Source organism: Palaemon carinicauda, chromosome 21 (assembly GCF_036898095.1).
Source record: "Palaemon carinicauda isolate YSFRI2023 chromosome 21, ASM3689809v2, whole genome shotgun sequence".
Taxonomy (NCBI): domain Eukaryota; kingdom Metazoa; phylum Arthropoda; class Malacostraca; order Decapoda; family Palaemonidae; genus Palaemon; species Palaemon carinicauda.
The window spans coordinates 10,326,623-10,341,622 of NC_090745.1; the positions used below are offsets into that span (position 1 = coordinate 10,326,623).

The window sequence follows — 15,000 nt, forward strand, 5'->3', positions numbered from 1 at the left end:
AAAAATTAAACTAGATACGCCCTTTGAGAGTGCAGATCTCCGCTACTGCAGCTTAGTTCTCTAAACCAGCTGCTTTTCCTAGAATCAAATTAGACCGTAGGCATATTTGAAGTCTGTGTGACAACCATGTGCGAACTTGGGGTTAAGGTTAGGGTTTATTTGGTCGACCTTTGGATCGACCTTGACCTTTGACACACGAGTTTTAGAATTGAATCCCTTCCATGTCTCAACAATTATTCCCTGAAAGTTTCACTAAATGAGTAAAATTGTAGCCAGGAAATTGTTCTCAAATGGACAAACGGTCAAAAGCATAACCTCCTCCCAACTTCATTGGCAGAGATAATCATTCTGCGAAAGAAAATTCAGATCTGTTTGGGAAACAGTTATGAATGTCAAGTTTACTATAGATTCAATGCAGGAAACTTTTCTGATCTAAGCTTATTGACCAGTGATGCTGCTTTAAGCTAATCGAGATCAAACAAACAAACTTATCTTTAACAAGATAGCTCTCGTGGTATAAAAAAAATGACCAAACCCTAATCAAATCTTGATGAAAAACACATGTAAAGGGAATCCTGTTTTTTTTTTTTTTTTCTGTGGTTCGAAAAAAGTGAAAACATGTTTCGTAAACGGAATTATTTCGTAAGGTGAGCGCTGTAGTCGTTGTCATTTTTACTATTTTATCGATTCTATCGACTCTTATAATCTTGTTGCCATTTTCTATGATGTTATTTCTCAGTTAATTGCTCTGATAAACAAGTTAAATAATTACAAAATGAGAACCTCATCCCAAGAAGAATTCAGTAATGCCCAAAAGACGTTTTTTAATAAGCGTGTCTTTCGTACATCGGTCTCTGCATTTCCAGATTCTCATTGCCTTTCCCATTTCAGATGACAGTTCATCAACTGTGTAATTGACATGCAATAAGCAATGCGGGATCTCTTTCCGTTCTTCCATGCAGCTATCGAACTCCAATTAACTTAAATGATAAAAGTAATTGAATGTAACGCTTAAATTTCAATTGTAATTGCATTGCCTTTATTTTATTGTCATTGTTTATGACAACCTTTCTGACAAAAGCTGTTGATTGTAAAAATAATCGTCACTCTTATGTGACCCATTGGGTTCATGTGAATACCTGTGTTGTTAGCTAGATAAAGTTTGTTGTTCGGGAGATTGTCACTGATTCATACCTCCTCCAGGCACGTCACATTGATAACCTCCTGTGTACCTCAAACATCCAGCTGGGCTTCCCACCTCACTGCTTCATCGACACATCTGTCCAAGATGCCACAGTAAAACTCCCACCCTTTGTCACTAATGTTATAATTGCTTTGTTTCAGCATGCTGAGGTTCAGTTCCCCACCCCTCACCTAGGTCGGGACCCACTTAAGCAGCAAAGGAGGCCATGTTGTTATTATTATTATTATTATTATTATTATTATTATTATTATTATTATTATTATTATTATTATTATTATTATTATTATTATTATTATTATTATTATTATTATTAGCTAAGCTACAAGTCAAGTTGGAAAAGAAGGATACTATATGCCCAAGGGTTCCAACAAGGAAAGGAAATAAGGAAATGAATAAACGATATGAGAAATGATGAGCAATTAAAAAAAATTATTGAAAAAAGGCAACAACATCAGAACCGATATTTCACATATAAACTATGAAAAGACGTATGTCAGCCTGTTCAACATAAAAATATTTGCTGCAAGTTTGAACTCTTGAAGTTCCACCAAGGAAAACATGGATCTTGAATGACTAGCAACCCAAATTTGATCCCATCGTATGCTGGTCCCTTTGGGAGTCTATAGTGTGTTCTTTGATCTAGGTATTTCTTGAAGATATTTATTTTCTTTGTAATTCTGTCGTGTTTTCAAGTTTATAGAAGTTTATTCATAATATAATTTTTATTTTCATCTCCTCTTACGCCTATTGACGCAAAGGGCCTCTATTAGATTTCGCCAGTCGTCTCTATCTTGAGCTTTTAATTTGATACCTCTCCATTCATCATCTCCTACTTTCGCGCTTCATAGTCCTCAGCCATGTAAGCCTGGGTCTTCCAACTCTTCTAGTGCCTTGTGGAGCCCAGCTGAACGTTTGGTGAACTAATCTCTTTTGGGGAGTGCGGAGAGCATGCCCAATTTTTAATTTACGTATTTGTATTGTAGCTGATTATGTAAATATTTATTTGGACGTTATCATTTCATATCTTTTTTGTCAGAATGTATTTATAAGGTATCAGGGTTTGTATTAGTTTTTTATTCCACTAAGTTGATATGCATTTAAAGAAATATTTGTATGAATTCTAACTTTGTCTTTTTCCTTTCAATGCAATTTGGTGTTCTGACGTCACCTAAATGAATTCAACAAACAATCAGTGGCTACCTTTTACCGCTTCAGTCATCAATTTGGAATCCTTTCATTTGAATAGAAAGACAGATGTGTATCTTCTTTGACCCTCTATTTCAATAAATATGAGTTAATTGATTTATTTAAACCAATTCTATTTTTCTGTCCAAATGGGAGCATTGTTTTGTTCAATGGTACGATTACATCTATTCATTGTATACATTATACTTTGTTCAATCTTTCTTATATTTCCAACTTATAAATACATACAAATATCTTCATATTATACATCTATGATAAAAATATGTTGAATATTTTCCTGTAGATATTTACATCAGGTACCTATTGCAAAGATGCTTAAAATATTATAATGACGTTGAGATAGAAATAAGAATATGTTCTAGAATATAATCTTGAATTTCTTTACTAAACCTCTCTCTCTCTCTCTCTCTCTCTCTCTCTCTCTCTCTCTCTCTCTCTCTCTCTCTCTCTCTCTCTCTCTCTCTCTCTCTCTCTCTCTCTCCCCTAAAACCTGCGTATCCCATGCAAGACAACTCGACAACAGTATGACTATCTAGGGCAGGTCGCCCTCTTTCACATGCATGTCTGCTCTTGGGGGGGGGGGGGGGGGGGGGGGAAGCCATGTAATGCACGTGCAACATGCAACGTACATATAAATAGAGAAGACTGCTCTCTCTCTCTCTCTCTCTCTCTCTCTCTCTCTCTCTCTCTCTCTCTCTCTCTCTCTCTCTCTCTCTCTCAGTTTCTTGATTAAAAGATTACCTGGATGATTACGGTTAGTTTTAAGAAGATTAAGGTCGGATCCTTTATATATCGGAATCTAATCGATAATAATAACAACACTAATAATAATAATAATAATAATAATAATAATAATAATAATAATAATAATAATAATAATAATAATAATAATAATAATTTATAATAATAATAATGATAATAATTATAATAATAATAATGATGATATTAATGATAATAATAATGATACCATGCCTTAGAGGTGTGGCATACAACAACAACATAGAAAATTCCCATTGCGTGTACATTACCATTTACCTCCACCTTGCTTTTCCCATTACGGTTGTAGATTGGCTAGTAATAATAATCTCCAATACCATCACAGAGAGAGAGAGAGAGAGAGAGAGAGAGAGAGAGAGAGAGAGAGAGAGAGAGAATATGACTTCCAAGCCAAAGGTCATCAATAACCAGACGGCACGTCTGGTTATTGATGACCTTTGGCTTGGAAGTCATATTCTCTCTCTCTCTCTCTCTCTCTCTCTCTCTCTCTCTCTCTCTCTCTCTCTCTCTCTCTCTCTCTCTCTCTCTCTCTCTGTGTGTGTGCGCGCGCAAACAGAATCACTTCGTTGCACGAGTGACGTGAATGTTTATTTTTTCGTTCACTGACTTTCGCTTTTACGATTTTTTTCCACCTAACGTGAGCAAACCTTAACATTACTCTGTCTTTTTTTTTTTTTTTGCATAATTCTTCTTTCCATGTTTCATCGTACGTTGAACAGGCTGACATATGTCTCTATTTATAGTTCATATATGAAAGATCTAGTTTCATATTACTACTGCTTCTAAGATATTTTATATTGATTGTTCATTATTTCTCTTGTAGTTTATTTATATCTTTATTTCATTTCCTTAAAGGGTTATTTTTTCCTGTTGGAGCCCTTGGGCTTATAGCATCCTGCTTTTCCCATTACGCTAGTAATAATAATCTCCAATACCATCACGAGTCATTTGTTTTCCACCCTTTCATGATGAATAGTATAATTCCCGGTACTTTCTTGTTAAATTGCAATATAGTCATTAAGCTCAAAGTTCCCGATGCTAATAAGCACTTTCATCTTTAGCAATTCCAATCGGACTCATTTTCTAACATACAGAATATATATCTTCTCTTCCCTACCACAAGTTGGAGTTATTATTCTTCCTTCAGCTGGCAACCTCATATCTCTTCAATAGAGCCCTGCGAGTTTTCTTCTTCTTCCTTGATATCCCTCATCACGCTATGCATGAACATGTTGGATAATCTTTGAATATAGGATATCATTGTCTGACTCATAATTTGGTATCAAAGAGTTTATTCATAAACGATTCGAACTGATATTGGCATCCCACTTCCTGAAATCTACCAACAAAATACTGTCAGTTGTAACAAAGTCTACTTAAAGAGTCACTCCGTCAGTTTCAGTCTTCCGTTATTTTCGTAGCTACAGATATTTTCCTTATCAGCCTTTTTGCTTTTATCGATTCAAAGTATCTGTGCATACATTGTCTGAAGAGCATACCTACGTACAGTTGGATACAGGAATTCTTGGCACACTTCCCTCTAAGGAGGTGCTACCTGTCACACCCTTACTGCGCAGCAAGTAACCAAACAGATACTGTGAGGAGAAACGGCAGAGGTGATGGGTGGGGCTAAACACAATAACTTGCGACGCAGAGAGGGTGTGGCAGGGTGTTCTTTCTCACAGTGCGGTGTGCCAGGAATTCTCGTATCCAACTGTACGTCCTCCAAAGTGGAAATCAAGAAGAGGTAATTCTGCGGACTTTTATCGCCAAAGTAGGTTATTTAATTTTATATTTCCTGTAAACATTTTCTAACTAAACCATTCTGATGAAAAATATCTCTATATCTTCCATGCAAAAATCATTGTACATAGATTTCTTGCAGTTTTTTATATATAATTTTTGCAAATTAGTTCTACGTCTGTTTCACTCAAAACATTCTCCCTATGCTTTCCTATAATTATACCGTTCGTTCGTTCGTTCTAGATTGCCCGGGCCTTATGCCCGGATGGGGGCTCTTTGACCATCAGTCTTAGCCCCCAAATCCTATACACCATTTGTGCAAAAATAGTTCTTTAAAAGATTTAAAGGCCGGTCATGAATGGCAGAGACAAGGGACAGTAACGTTGCCCTATCAAGCAGGACAATGTCCTGGAGACTGACCATATATACTGTACATATGATCACAAGGATGGTGAGGTGGCAGTGACCAAAGAAACTAACGAGTTTGAGTGGGACCCGAACCCCAACCCGACGAGTGTCAGACAGGGAGGTTACCATATCGGCCAACACTACACACTCTAAACAAAGTTTGATAAATAGCTCTCTCGTAAATTTATTCGCAAGCCATTTCTATTTATCGTTAAGAAAAAGTCAGTTCTCTATTTGTTTCCATATAAAAAAAATCGACGCAACTCATTTTTGTTACATTTTCTTAATAAAGTATTATAACGTACATAGACTTTCGACAACGATTTATGACCCCTCTTCTCGGAAAAGCATTTCTTCATATTTTCCTGACAAAGGCATATCACCTTACATTTGCCACACCTTTCTCACCAAAGGAATTCTATTTATAAATCTCATAAGGGATAGAATACACTACACGCAAATGTGTTTTTACTTGTCTTTCTTTCAAAAAGATTTTCCAATACATTCTATATAAGAATGTTTGATATAAATCATACGATTATTAATTTCCATAAAATCAATTTTACCTACTATTACAACAACAAAATTTACGCATACAATTTTCTCAGCAGTGTTTCAACACGCGCTTTTTACAATATCCTTTTTTTTGCATTCCTTTTTCTCGGTTGCCTTTTACGTACATTTCCTACAAAAATAATTCATTTTTTCCATTTTTATGCCGAAACAATTCTGCATTTATTTCTGAAAATGATTTCTACTTACCTTTCTAGCAAACCCATTTCCACACAGATCAGAAAGGAACAGATTTTACTTGCACAACTAAGAGTTGTTGCTCTTGAGTTTATGTGTCAGCTTAAAATGAATTTGTAAAGTGACCATAAAAGAGGCTTTGTTCGTTACCATAAAATCTACTCTCTTTGGTTTAGACTTTGTAGCTTTTAAGGTTTAATATATTCTTTGTCAATTATCTCACTATGCAAGATGCATAATAATTCTTTTAGTTTTGCAGTCAGATTTTCTCAGATCAAATGCAGGTCATTCTAATAGCCTCTCATTTACTTTCCTTAGGCTCAGTACTTCAAAATTTAGTTTTGACCAAGTTGTGGAATAATCTTCTTAATAGAATTGATGAATCGCTGGAACTTCAGAAGTTCAAACTTGGTACACGAGGTTTTGTTGTGGAGCAGGTTCTCATTAATCTCAGTTTAAAATTTATTACTTCTGCCAACGAAGTTGGGAGGAGGCGGTTTTCACCCCTGTTTGTCCGTTTGTTTGTTTATGAACAACTTTCTGGCCACAATTTTACTCAGAGCTGTGAAACTTTCAGGGATTGATTTTTATGTCAAGATGTGGAAGGGACTCAATTTTGAAAGTCATACACCAAAGGTCAAGGTCAAGGTTGAGCAAAAGGTTGACCGAATAAACCCTAAACTTAATCTCAAGTTCAATCTTCAAATACGCCTACGGTCTAAATTTATACATGGAAAGGCAAGCTGGTTCCGTGAAATAAGCTTCCGTGGCAGAGAACTGCACTCTCCAGTTTGTTATTTGTATATTTGATATTAATATGCCCTATTTTCTACATTTGTCCTTATTCCTTAATGTTGTATTCTCTACTCTTCTGCATCGGGAAACTTTCTCAGCTTGGGCCTAAGGGCTTGTGTCAGCATCCTGTTTCTCCAAATAGGGTTGCCGCTTGGTTTATAATAATATCGATAATACATATTTATATACATATTCTGCAAAGCATTTCAACATGTAACTAAAGCAAAGCATATCTGCATTACTTGTTTTTACAGCATTTAAAGGTTTAAATGTCGTTGATGAATGGCAAAGACCAGGCACAGTGACATTGCCCTATCGAGCAGGACTGTCCACTAGAGACTGACCATGTACACACATGATCAGCGCCCAAGCCCCCTCTAGGACCAAGGGGGGACCAAGCAATGGCTGCTGATGACTCAGCAGATGGACCTATAGGCTCCCCCAAACCCCCCATCTTTAGCTCACAAGGATGGTGAAGTTGCAGCGACCAAAGGAACTAATGAGTTTGAGCGGGACTCGAACCCCAGTCTGGCGATCTTACTTTTCCAGCGGAACAGATACCTTTCTGCAAATAATCTTTTGCATACAATTTCCTCCAAGAATATCTCCACACTTTTTTTTTCAAAAAAAAAAAAAAAAAAAAAAAAACATGGCTTTATACCTTCCCTGCAAAACATTTTAAACACATTTCTCTGGAAAATTATTTCTACATGCCACAATGTTACCTAACATCTCCGCAAAACATTTCAATAAGGCTTACAAAGCATTTTTATTGTATATATTATACATATATTACAAAGTATTACCTCATAGCTTTATCACAAAAGCGCTTTATGAACTGTCATATCAAAAGTATTTCTTCTTTCCTCTAAAAGCATTTCTGGGAACTTTTTCATCAAGGCTTTCCTACATACCTTTGCTGCGAAAGGATTCCTTTCTGCCCTCTCCTACACACCAATTCAAATTACATCTCTCGCTTAGTTCTTCATCTTTCACGCAAAACCATTTCCGCATTCCTTTCCCCCATGAACATTTGTATTCAGTTCTCTTGCTGCCGTTTTACATGCATGTGTTGCAAAGGGTTGTGATGGCATATTGGAAACGTCCCTGCCTGCCATTTTGCCGGACTGGGGTTCGAGTCCCGCTCAAATTTGATAGTTTCTTATAGTGTTTGCAACCTCACCATCCTTTTGAGCAAAGGATGAGTTTGGGGGAGCCTATAGGTCTACATGCTGAGTCATTAGCAGACATTGCCTGGTCCTCCCTGGTCCTGGATTGAGTGGAGAGGGGGCTTGGGCGCTGATCATATATGTATATGGTCAGTCTATAAGGCATTGTCCTGCTAGTCAGGGCAGTGTCACTGTCCTTTGCCTCTGCCATTCATGAGTGTCCTTTAAATAGAAAAAGTAATGATTTGAGATTACCTTTCTGGTATTTCCTACCTATCTCACCAAACCAATTTCGATAACTTTTCATCATCATCACCATCATCATCATCATCTCTTCCTACGTCTATTGACGCAAAGGGCCTCGGTTAGATTTCGCCAGTCGTCTCTATCTTGAGCTTTTAATTCAATACTTCTCCAACCATCATATCCAACTTCACGCTTCATAGTCCTCAGGGATGTAGGCCTGGGTCTTCCAACTCTTTTAGTGCCGTGTGGAGCCCAGGTGAACATTTGGTGAACTAATCTCTCTTGGGAAGTGCTTTTCAGCCAAAGCTTATTAAAAAACAATTTTAATCCTGTTAACCCCTCTGGCCGAACATTTCCCCCAATTAGGCATGTTTTACAAACCCAAATCAACTAAAGAACTTATTTGTTTTCATTCAATACCCGTTGCTTTTTCAGCCATATTTTTTCCAGTCATTTTTTTTTTACCTTGTGAAGCAGCTTTTCAGCAAATTGTTCTGTCATTAACATATTCCCTTTCATCATAGCATTATTATTATTATTATTATTATTATTACTACTACTACTACTACTACTACTACTACTACTACTACTACTACTACTACTAATAGTGTCCGGAGCCGTCAAAAATGACAGCTAAGTATTTACATTCACACAGATTCAACTCTTCCCACCACCTCACCCCATCTCACCAGGGTATGACTACGCCCTCTCCCCCCTACCCAGGGGATGGAGAGAGATAGAATATATAGCCAGACACTTAGCTCTATTATATAGGCGAGATTATTATTATTATTATCATCATTATTATTATCATTATTATTATTATTATTATTATTATTAATATTATTATTAGGCTTTTTTATCAAAAACATTACTACCTTTTATATTATATTTTCCTCGGCTCAATTTAAACAAGTTTTTATAGTTTATGCATGAAAAATTTATTTCAATATTGCTACAGCCCTTAAGATATTTTATTTTGTTGTTAGTTGCTTCTCTTGTAGTTTATTTCCTTGTTCCATTTCCTCACTGGGCTGTTTTCCCTGTTGGAGCCCTTGGGCTTGTAGCATCCTGATTTTCCAACTGCAGTTGTAGCTTAGCAAGTAATAATCCATATATTAATACGATAGCGTGTGTTATTTATTTTGTGTGTCACGCTTTAAAGAAAACGGAAATAATTTCATGGTATACTCTTACAAATTCACATTAGACTTTGATTACTTAACCAAAGCACATCTTATATAGTTTTCCCAATTCATGTATTGCTCATTTTTTAAAATGAATATACAAGTCAAATCATATCACATTTTATTCAAACATGTATAGGTTAGGAACAAGATAATTAGTATTGAAAATATTTCGTGTAATTTACACGAGTTCCGCTAGTAATAATAATAATAATAATAATAATAAAAATAATAATAATAATAACAATAATAATAATCACATATCTTCCTTGCATTTTAAATTATTGTATCTACAATAATAGCCTTAATGAAGCACGTAGAAAGACAAAACTATTATCATTAGTCTATATAACCGAAGATCCCTCTCTCTCTCTCTCCCTCCATCCACAGCGCACCGAAGAATGCAAACTGTGGCCAACTACTTTTTGATGAATCTGAGCGCCGCTGATCTCTTCATGTCCGTGCTGAACTGTATGTTCAACTTTATATACATGCTGCACAAGTAAGCAAAACTCATTAGAGCAGTTTTTGTGCATGTTAAGCTGGTAAGGGTAGTTTGTTACCAGTATTCATGGTATGATTATACATGTTACTCAGGTGAGGAGTTTTGGGTTTTAAGAATTCTTTTTCTTACGTTTAATTAAACGGATTATTCAGGTTGGGATAATGTCTTTGTTTGTTATCAATAATTGTATAGTCTTCATTAGCTGTAAGATTTACAGATTTATAGGCCCTATGTTCTATTACTTATGGTATTTTGGGTGCATTTCCTTATATTTTTCGAAAGAAAATTATAAATGTTCATTTCTGTCTGTTTATACACTAACACCCACCCATGTGTATATGTATACACAAACACACACACACATATATATGTATATATATATATATATATATATCTATATATATATAATTATATATAGATAGATAGATAGATAGATAGGGGTGTGTGTGTATATTTAATTATTTATATATGTATATATATATATATATATATATATATATATATATATATATATATATATATATTTATAAAAATATATGTATATATATAAATTATATAAATATATATACTAACGAATATTTCAGATTGTTCAGTTTACATTTCTACGTCTGAGATCCACCTATCATTAACACTTTTAATTTTTACGGTTTCTAATACCCATAACCAGTAAATGGAACCTTTATCTCTCTCTCTCTCTCTCTCTCTCTCTCTCTCTCTCTCTCTCTCTCTCTCTCTCTCTCTCTCATTTTGTCACTACAACGCACGCAATTAAAAGCGCATTCGAACTTCCTCTTGTTATTAATGTCCGGATGGTCTCTTCCATTCAGACTCGAATTTTATACATTATGAGTCAGACAAAAGACGTTCGTAAATAATCACTCTGCTGTAAGAAATGAGATGAGATGAAGTCGGCTTTTACAATATGTTCGAAAAAACAGTTCGTTTATCGACTGGTTTGATGCGACTCAATAGAACGTCACAAAAAAGCAGAGATCAAAAGAAAAGGGTTTTATTTCATGTGAGTCTTCCTGCTCTATTTTTTTTCTTTCCTGGATATATTGAAATGAGTCGTTTTGTATCATGAAATTGCATTGTACGTGGATCAGTGATATTCGGATATTTTCGTCGGGGCTTTTGTCTTGATAGGAATAAAATTTCCTTATAGATCGCCCTTCCTTTCCCATTTCTCTTCCACCTTTCGCGTCATATTCCAAAATCTTTAGTAATTAATCTTTGGCCTAACTTCATCTTAGATGTTCTCTGTAAACGTGTATCCTTTTTACTGAACGTTGCGAGTCGGTGCAATATTTATTCTTACATATATAGTGGGGATACCTTAATGTCGTAAAAAGGTCTGCGTATCGCCATGATTGGCAATGCTGCACTTGAAATGGCCACCCATACTAGGTTGGTTTGCTGTGGGCAATGAGACTAAAGGTTCCCTCCATTACCAATCCGGTTAGCGTGGAGATGAAAACTGGCCAAACCCCCACCATAAATTGGTTAGTATGAGGCCTTTAAAATGCAGTGAACTAGAAACAGCTGCATTTGTTGTTGTTGTTGTTGTTGTTGTTGTTGTTGTTGTTGTTGTTGTTGTTGCTGTTCTTGTTGTTTACAGTACATACACACGAGTATGTGCCACACCTTTCCATGAGTTCTGGAATATCACATTTCTCCTTTTGTCTGTGTATTCATAGAATAGTGCCACGGCTTAAATGTCAGTATTCTATAAATAGAGGAAGAATAGCTATGATGTAATCTAACATCAGGAAAACAATGGACAATTCATAAAGTTTAGTTTCCCTGCTCTTTTTTTGAATTCTAGAATAATGACAAAAATAAATGACATCATAAGTTTAATTGGGAGGAGATATGGAAAAGAATTGCAAAGTCTTTGAAAGAGAAATTTTATTTTGAAAGAAGGGCTAAATACAGGATAATCTGTTGACATGTGGAACGTTAACCTAAATCAGAACTTTATCCTCTAAATCCACTGAATTCAAGTCATTTTAATGGAAGCAGAAATTGTGTGTGATTTTAGTGAGAAAAAAAAAATTGTTATACTTGAATTATTTCTTATTAGTATTTGGAATGAATTATACTGAAAAGGAATTGTTGTCTAAAGAATATTGTTCTTAATTTCTTGAAAGAAAAACATTGTGTATGTATATGTATATATATATATATATATATATATATATATATATATATATATATATATATATATATATATATATATATATAATGTATATATATATATATATATATATATATGTATATATTTATATATATATATATATATATATTATATATATATATATATATATATATATATATATATATATATATATATATATATATATATATATATATATATATATATATATATAAGGAAGTAGGAAAAAATCCGGTAACGTTGTAAAGGGAAAGTATCATGTTATTTAAATCTTTTAAAATCAGAGTACAAAATAATCGTGGTTTGAATAAAAATTATTTATGCTATAATCAAAATGATTTAAGTTTTATATCAGTTACTACGAGTAAAATATCTGATGATTTATGCAGTTAATCCATTTTCTGTTTCCTTTTCAGCGACTGGCCGTTCGGAGCTGTCTACTGCACGATCAGCAATTTCATGGCCAACGTCACAATCTCAGCCAGTGTCCTTACGCTTATGGCGATATCCTTCGACAGGTAACGTACTAAAGGAAAACTAATTGACTTCTGTGAATGATAAGTGCTGTGAATGGAAAGGGCTTAGTTCATATTTTGATAGTGACATGTTTGAAGAGGTCATCATTTTTGTTTCTTTGAGATGAAAGGTTATTTTCACTGAGCAACTTTTGATACCGATGAATATTTGCCTTGTCTTAGTCTCTCTCTCTCTCTCTCTCTCTCTCTCTCTCTCTCTCTCTCTCTCTCTCTCTCTCTCTCTCTCTCTCTCTCTCTCTCTCTCTCTCTCTCTCTCTATATATATATATATATATATATATGTGTATGTGGGTGTGTATATATACACATATATACACATTGCACACTAACATACGCACACACGCACCAACACAGAGTCAGAAGGTCAAGTCTGTTTTGCTGTCAGGGTCATGAAGATGTTTGGGGGTATAGGAAGCGCTGCTCCTTTGCTATTTCCAAGTCCCTTTTTTTCTTTTGTTTCGTTGTTTTTTTTTTTATTAAAAACAACGCGTTTGAAAATCAATTATTTTAGGCCTTCTTGAAATGTCATGAAGTTGTCAAAGCCATTAGGTAATGGTTTATGTCCAAGAGAGTTTATTGTTTTCTAGGGCATTGGCCTTTTTCAATTTTATTGTCATATTGTCTGTGGCTTAAATCTAGGTTTATATTTTTCTTCTCGTAGAAATTATGTGTTCAAAAGCATTCTCACTAATATATGTAAAAACACATTTGTATACTTCAGCCAGATTTAATAATTGATGCAAAGGAGCTGTTTACCGTATAATATATATATATATATATATATATATATATATATATATATATATATATATATATATATATATATATATATAAATATATATATATGTGTGTGTGTGTGTGTGTGTGTGTATGTGGAACAACAAATGCAGCTGTTTGCATTCCTAGGGTTTGGCCAGTTTAAATCACCAAGCTGGCCAGTGCGGTTTGGTGATGGTGGGATATTTTAATCTGATCGTTCACAGCAATCCAACAAAGTATGGGTTCACCTCTTTCATTCACTTCTGTTTTGAAGGATTTTTTTTTACCCTTTCACCACGTTAAGGTATCCCCAATAAGATAACTATATTGGTCATTAGCTTTAAACAATAATCACTTGGATTGAATCATGAATTCATTGCAATCTCATTCAATCTCTTTATGGAATTACTGAATTAAAACGTTGTCGTAGATAGCTGTATCATGAGAGGATATCTCCAATTCATTGTCCAGTTCATATCTGTCTGGAATTACCATTGACCAATTCATGGGGAAATTTCAGCTGATTGGCCGATATGTTTGTTCTGGGTCTCATATCATTCTCCGGTAAACTTGCTTGTCCTGGAATCCTGGATCTTGCTAGTTACTGGAATCTGGCCTTTTAGACTACAGTTTTTCGTTCCCTGAGATGATAGGTCATTGATCTAGATCCACACACACACAAACACACACACACATTTACAACTGTATGAATATATACATGCTCACACACTATATATATATATATATATATATATATATATATATATATATATATATATATATTTATATGGCCGAATGGGTTAGTCACTGTCTATATAAGCTTGCCGACCAGGGTTCGATTCCCGGCCGGAGCCAAGCTCTTGTCTTTGTGAGATTTCGCCTGGGGCTCTGATCCCGAGGTCGTTAAGAGAATCCAGACATTAATATATCAAAATATATATGGCTTATTTGAATATATATATATATATATATATATATATATATATATATATATATATATATGTGTGTGTGTGTGTGTGTGTGTGTGTGTGTGTGTGTGTGTGTGTATGGAGTGTGTGTGTGTGTGTTTGTGTATCTCTTTCTGAGAGGGGATACCTTAACCTGGTGAAAGGGTTTGCGTATCGCCATGATCATCAAAGCTGTACTAGGCAGGACTACCCATACTAGGTTGGTTTGTTAAGAAATCAGACTAAAGCCTCCCAATCATCACTTATCTGCAGTGGCTAGCGTGTGGTGATGAAATGATCAAACACCAGACATGTTGAGGCCTTTTTCCTGCAGTGGATTAGAAACAGTTGCATTTATTGTTGTATACATACATACATCTTATGGTGAAGGGAAATTTCACATGGAGTAACACAGACAGCAGGACTCCATATAACTGATAACGAATAATTCCTTTTTCTCTTTCTCTCTCTCTTTCTTCAGGTACATAGCGATAGTGAAGCCCCTGGAACCCAGGATGTCGAAGACGACGGCCAGAGTCTTCATTCTTATCATCTGGAGTTCGTCAATGTTGCTTGCGCTGCCTTGCATACT

The 15,000-nt window shown here is 35.0% G+C and overlaps 1 protein-coding gene across 1 annotated transcript in view; it reads left to right on the forward strand.

The window, feature by feature from the left end:
* LOC137614629 (tachykinin-like peptides receptor 86C) overlaps positions 1–15,000 on the forward strand; it is a 326,892-nt gene that overhangs the window by 301,941 nt on the left and 9,951 nt on the right. Inside the window, exons 2-4 of the mRNA XM_068344326.1 lie at positions 9,876–9,987; positions 12,583–12,684; positions 14,890–15,000. The exon at positions 14,890–15,000 is cut by the window's right edge and continues 24 nt beyond it. Coding sequence (XP_068200427.1) covers positions 9,887–9,987; positions 12,583–12,684; positions 14,890–15,000 — 314 coding nt within the window. The 5' untranslated portion in view covers positions 9,876–9,886. The remainder of the gene's footprint in view (positions 1–9,875; positions 9,988–12,582; positions 12,685–14,889) is intronic.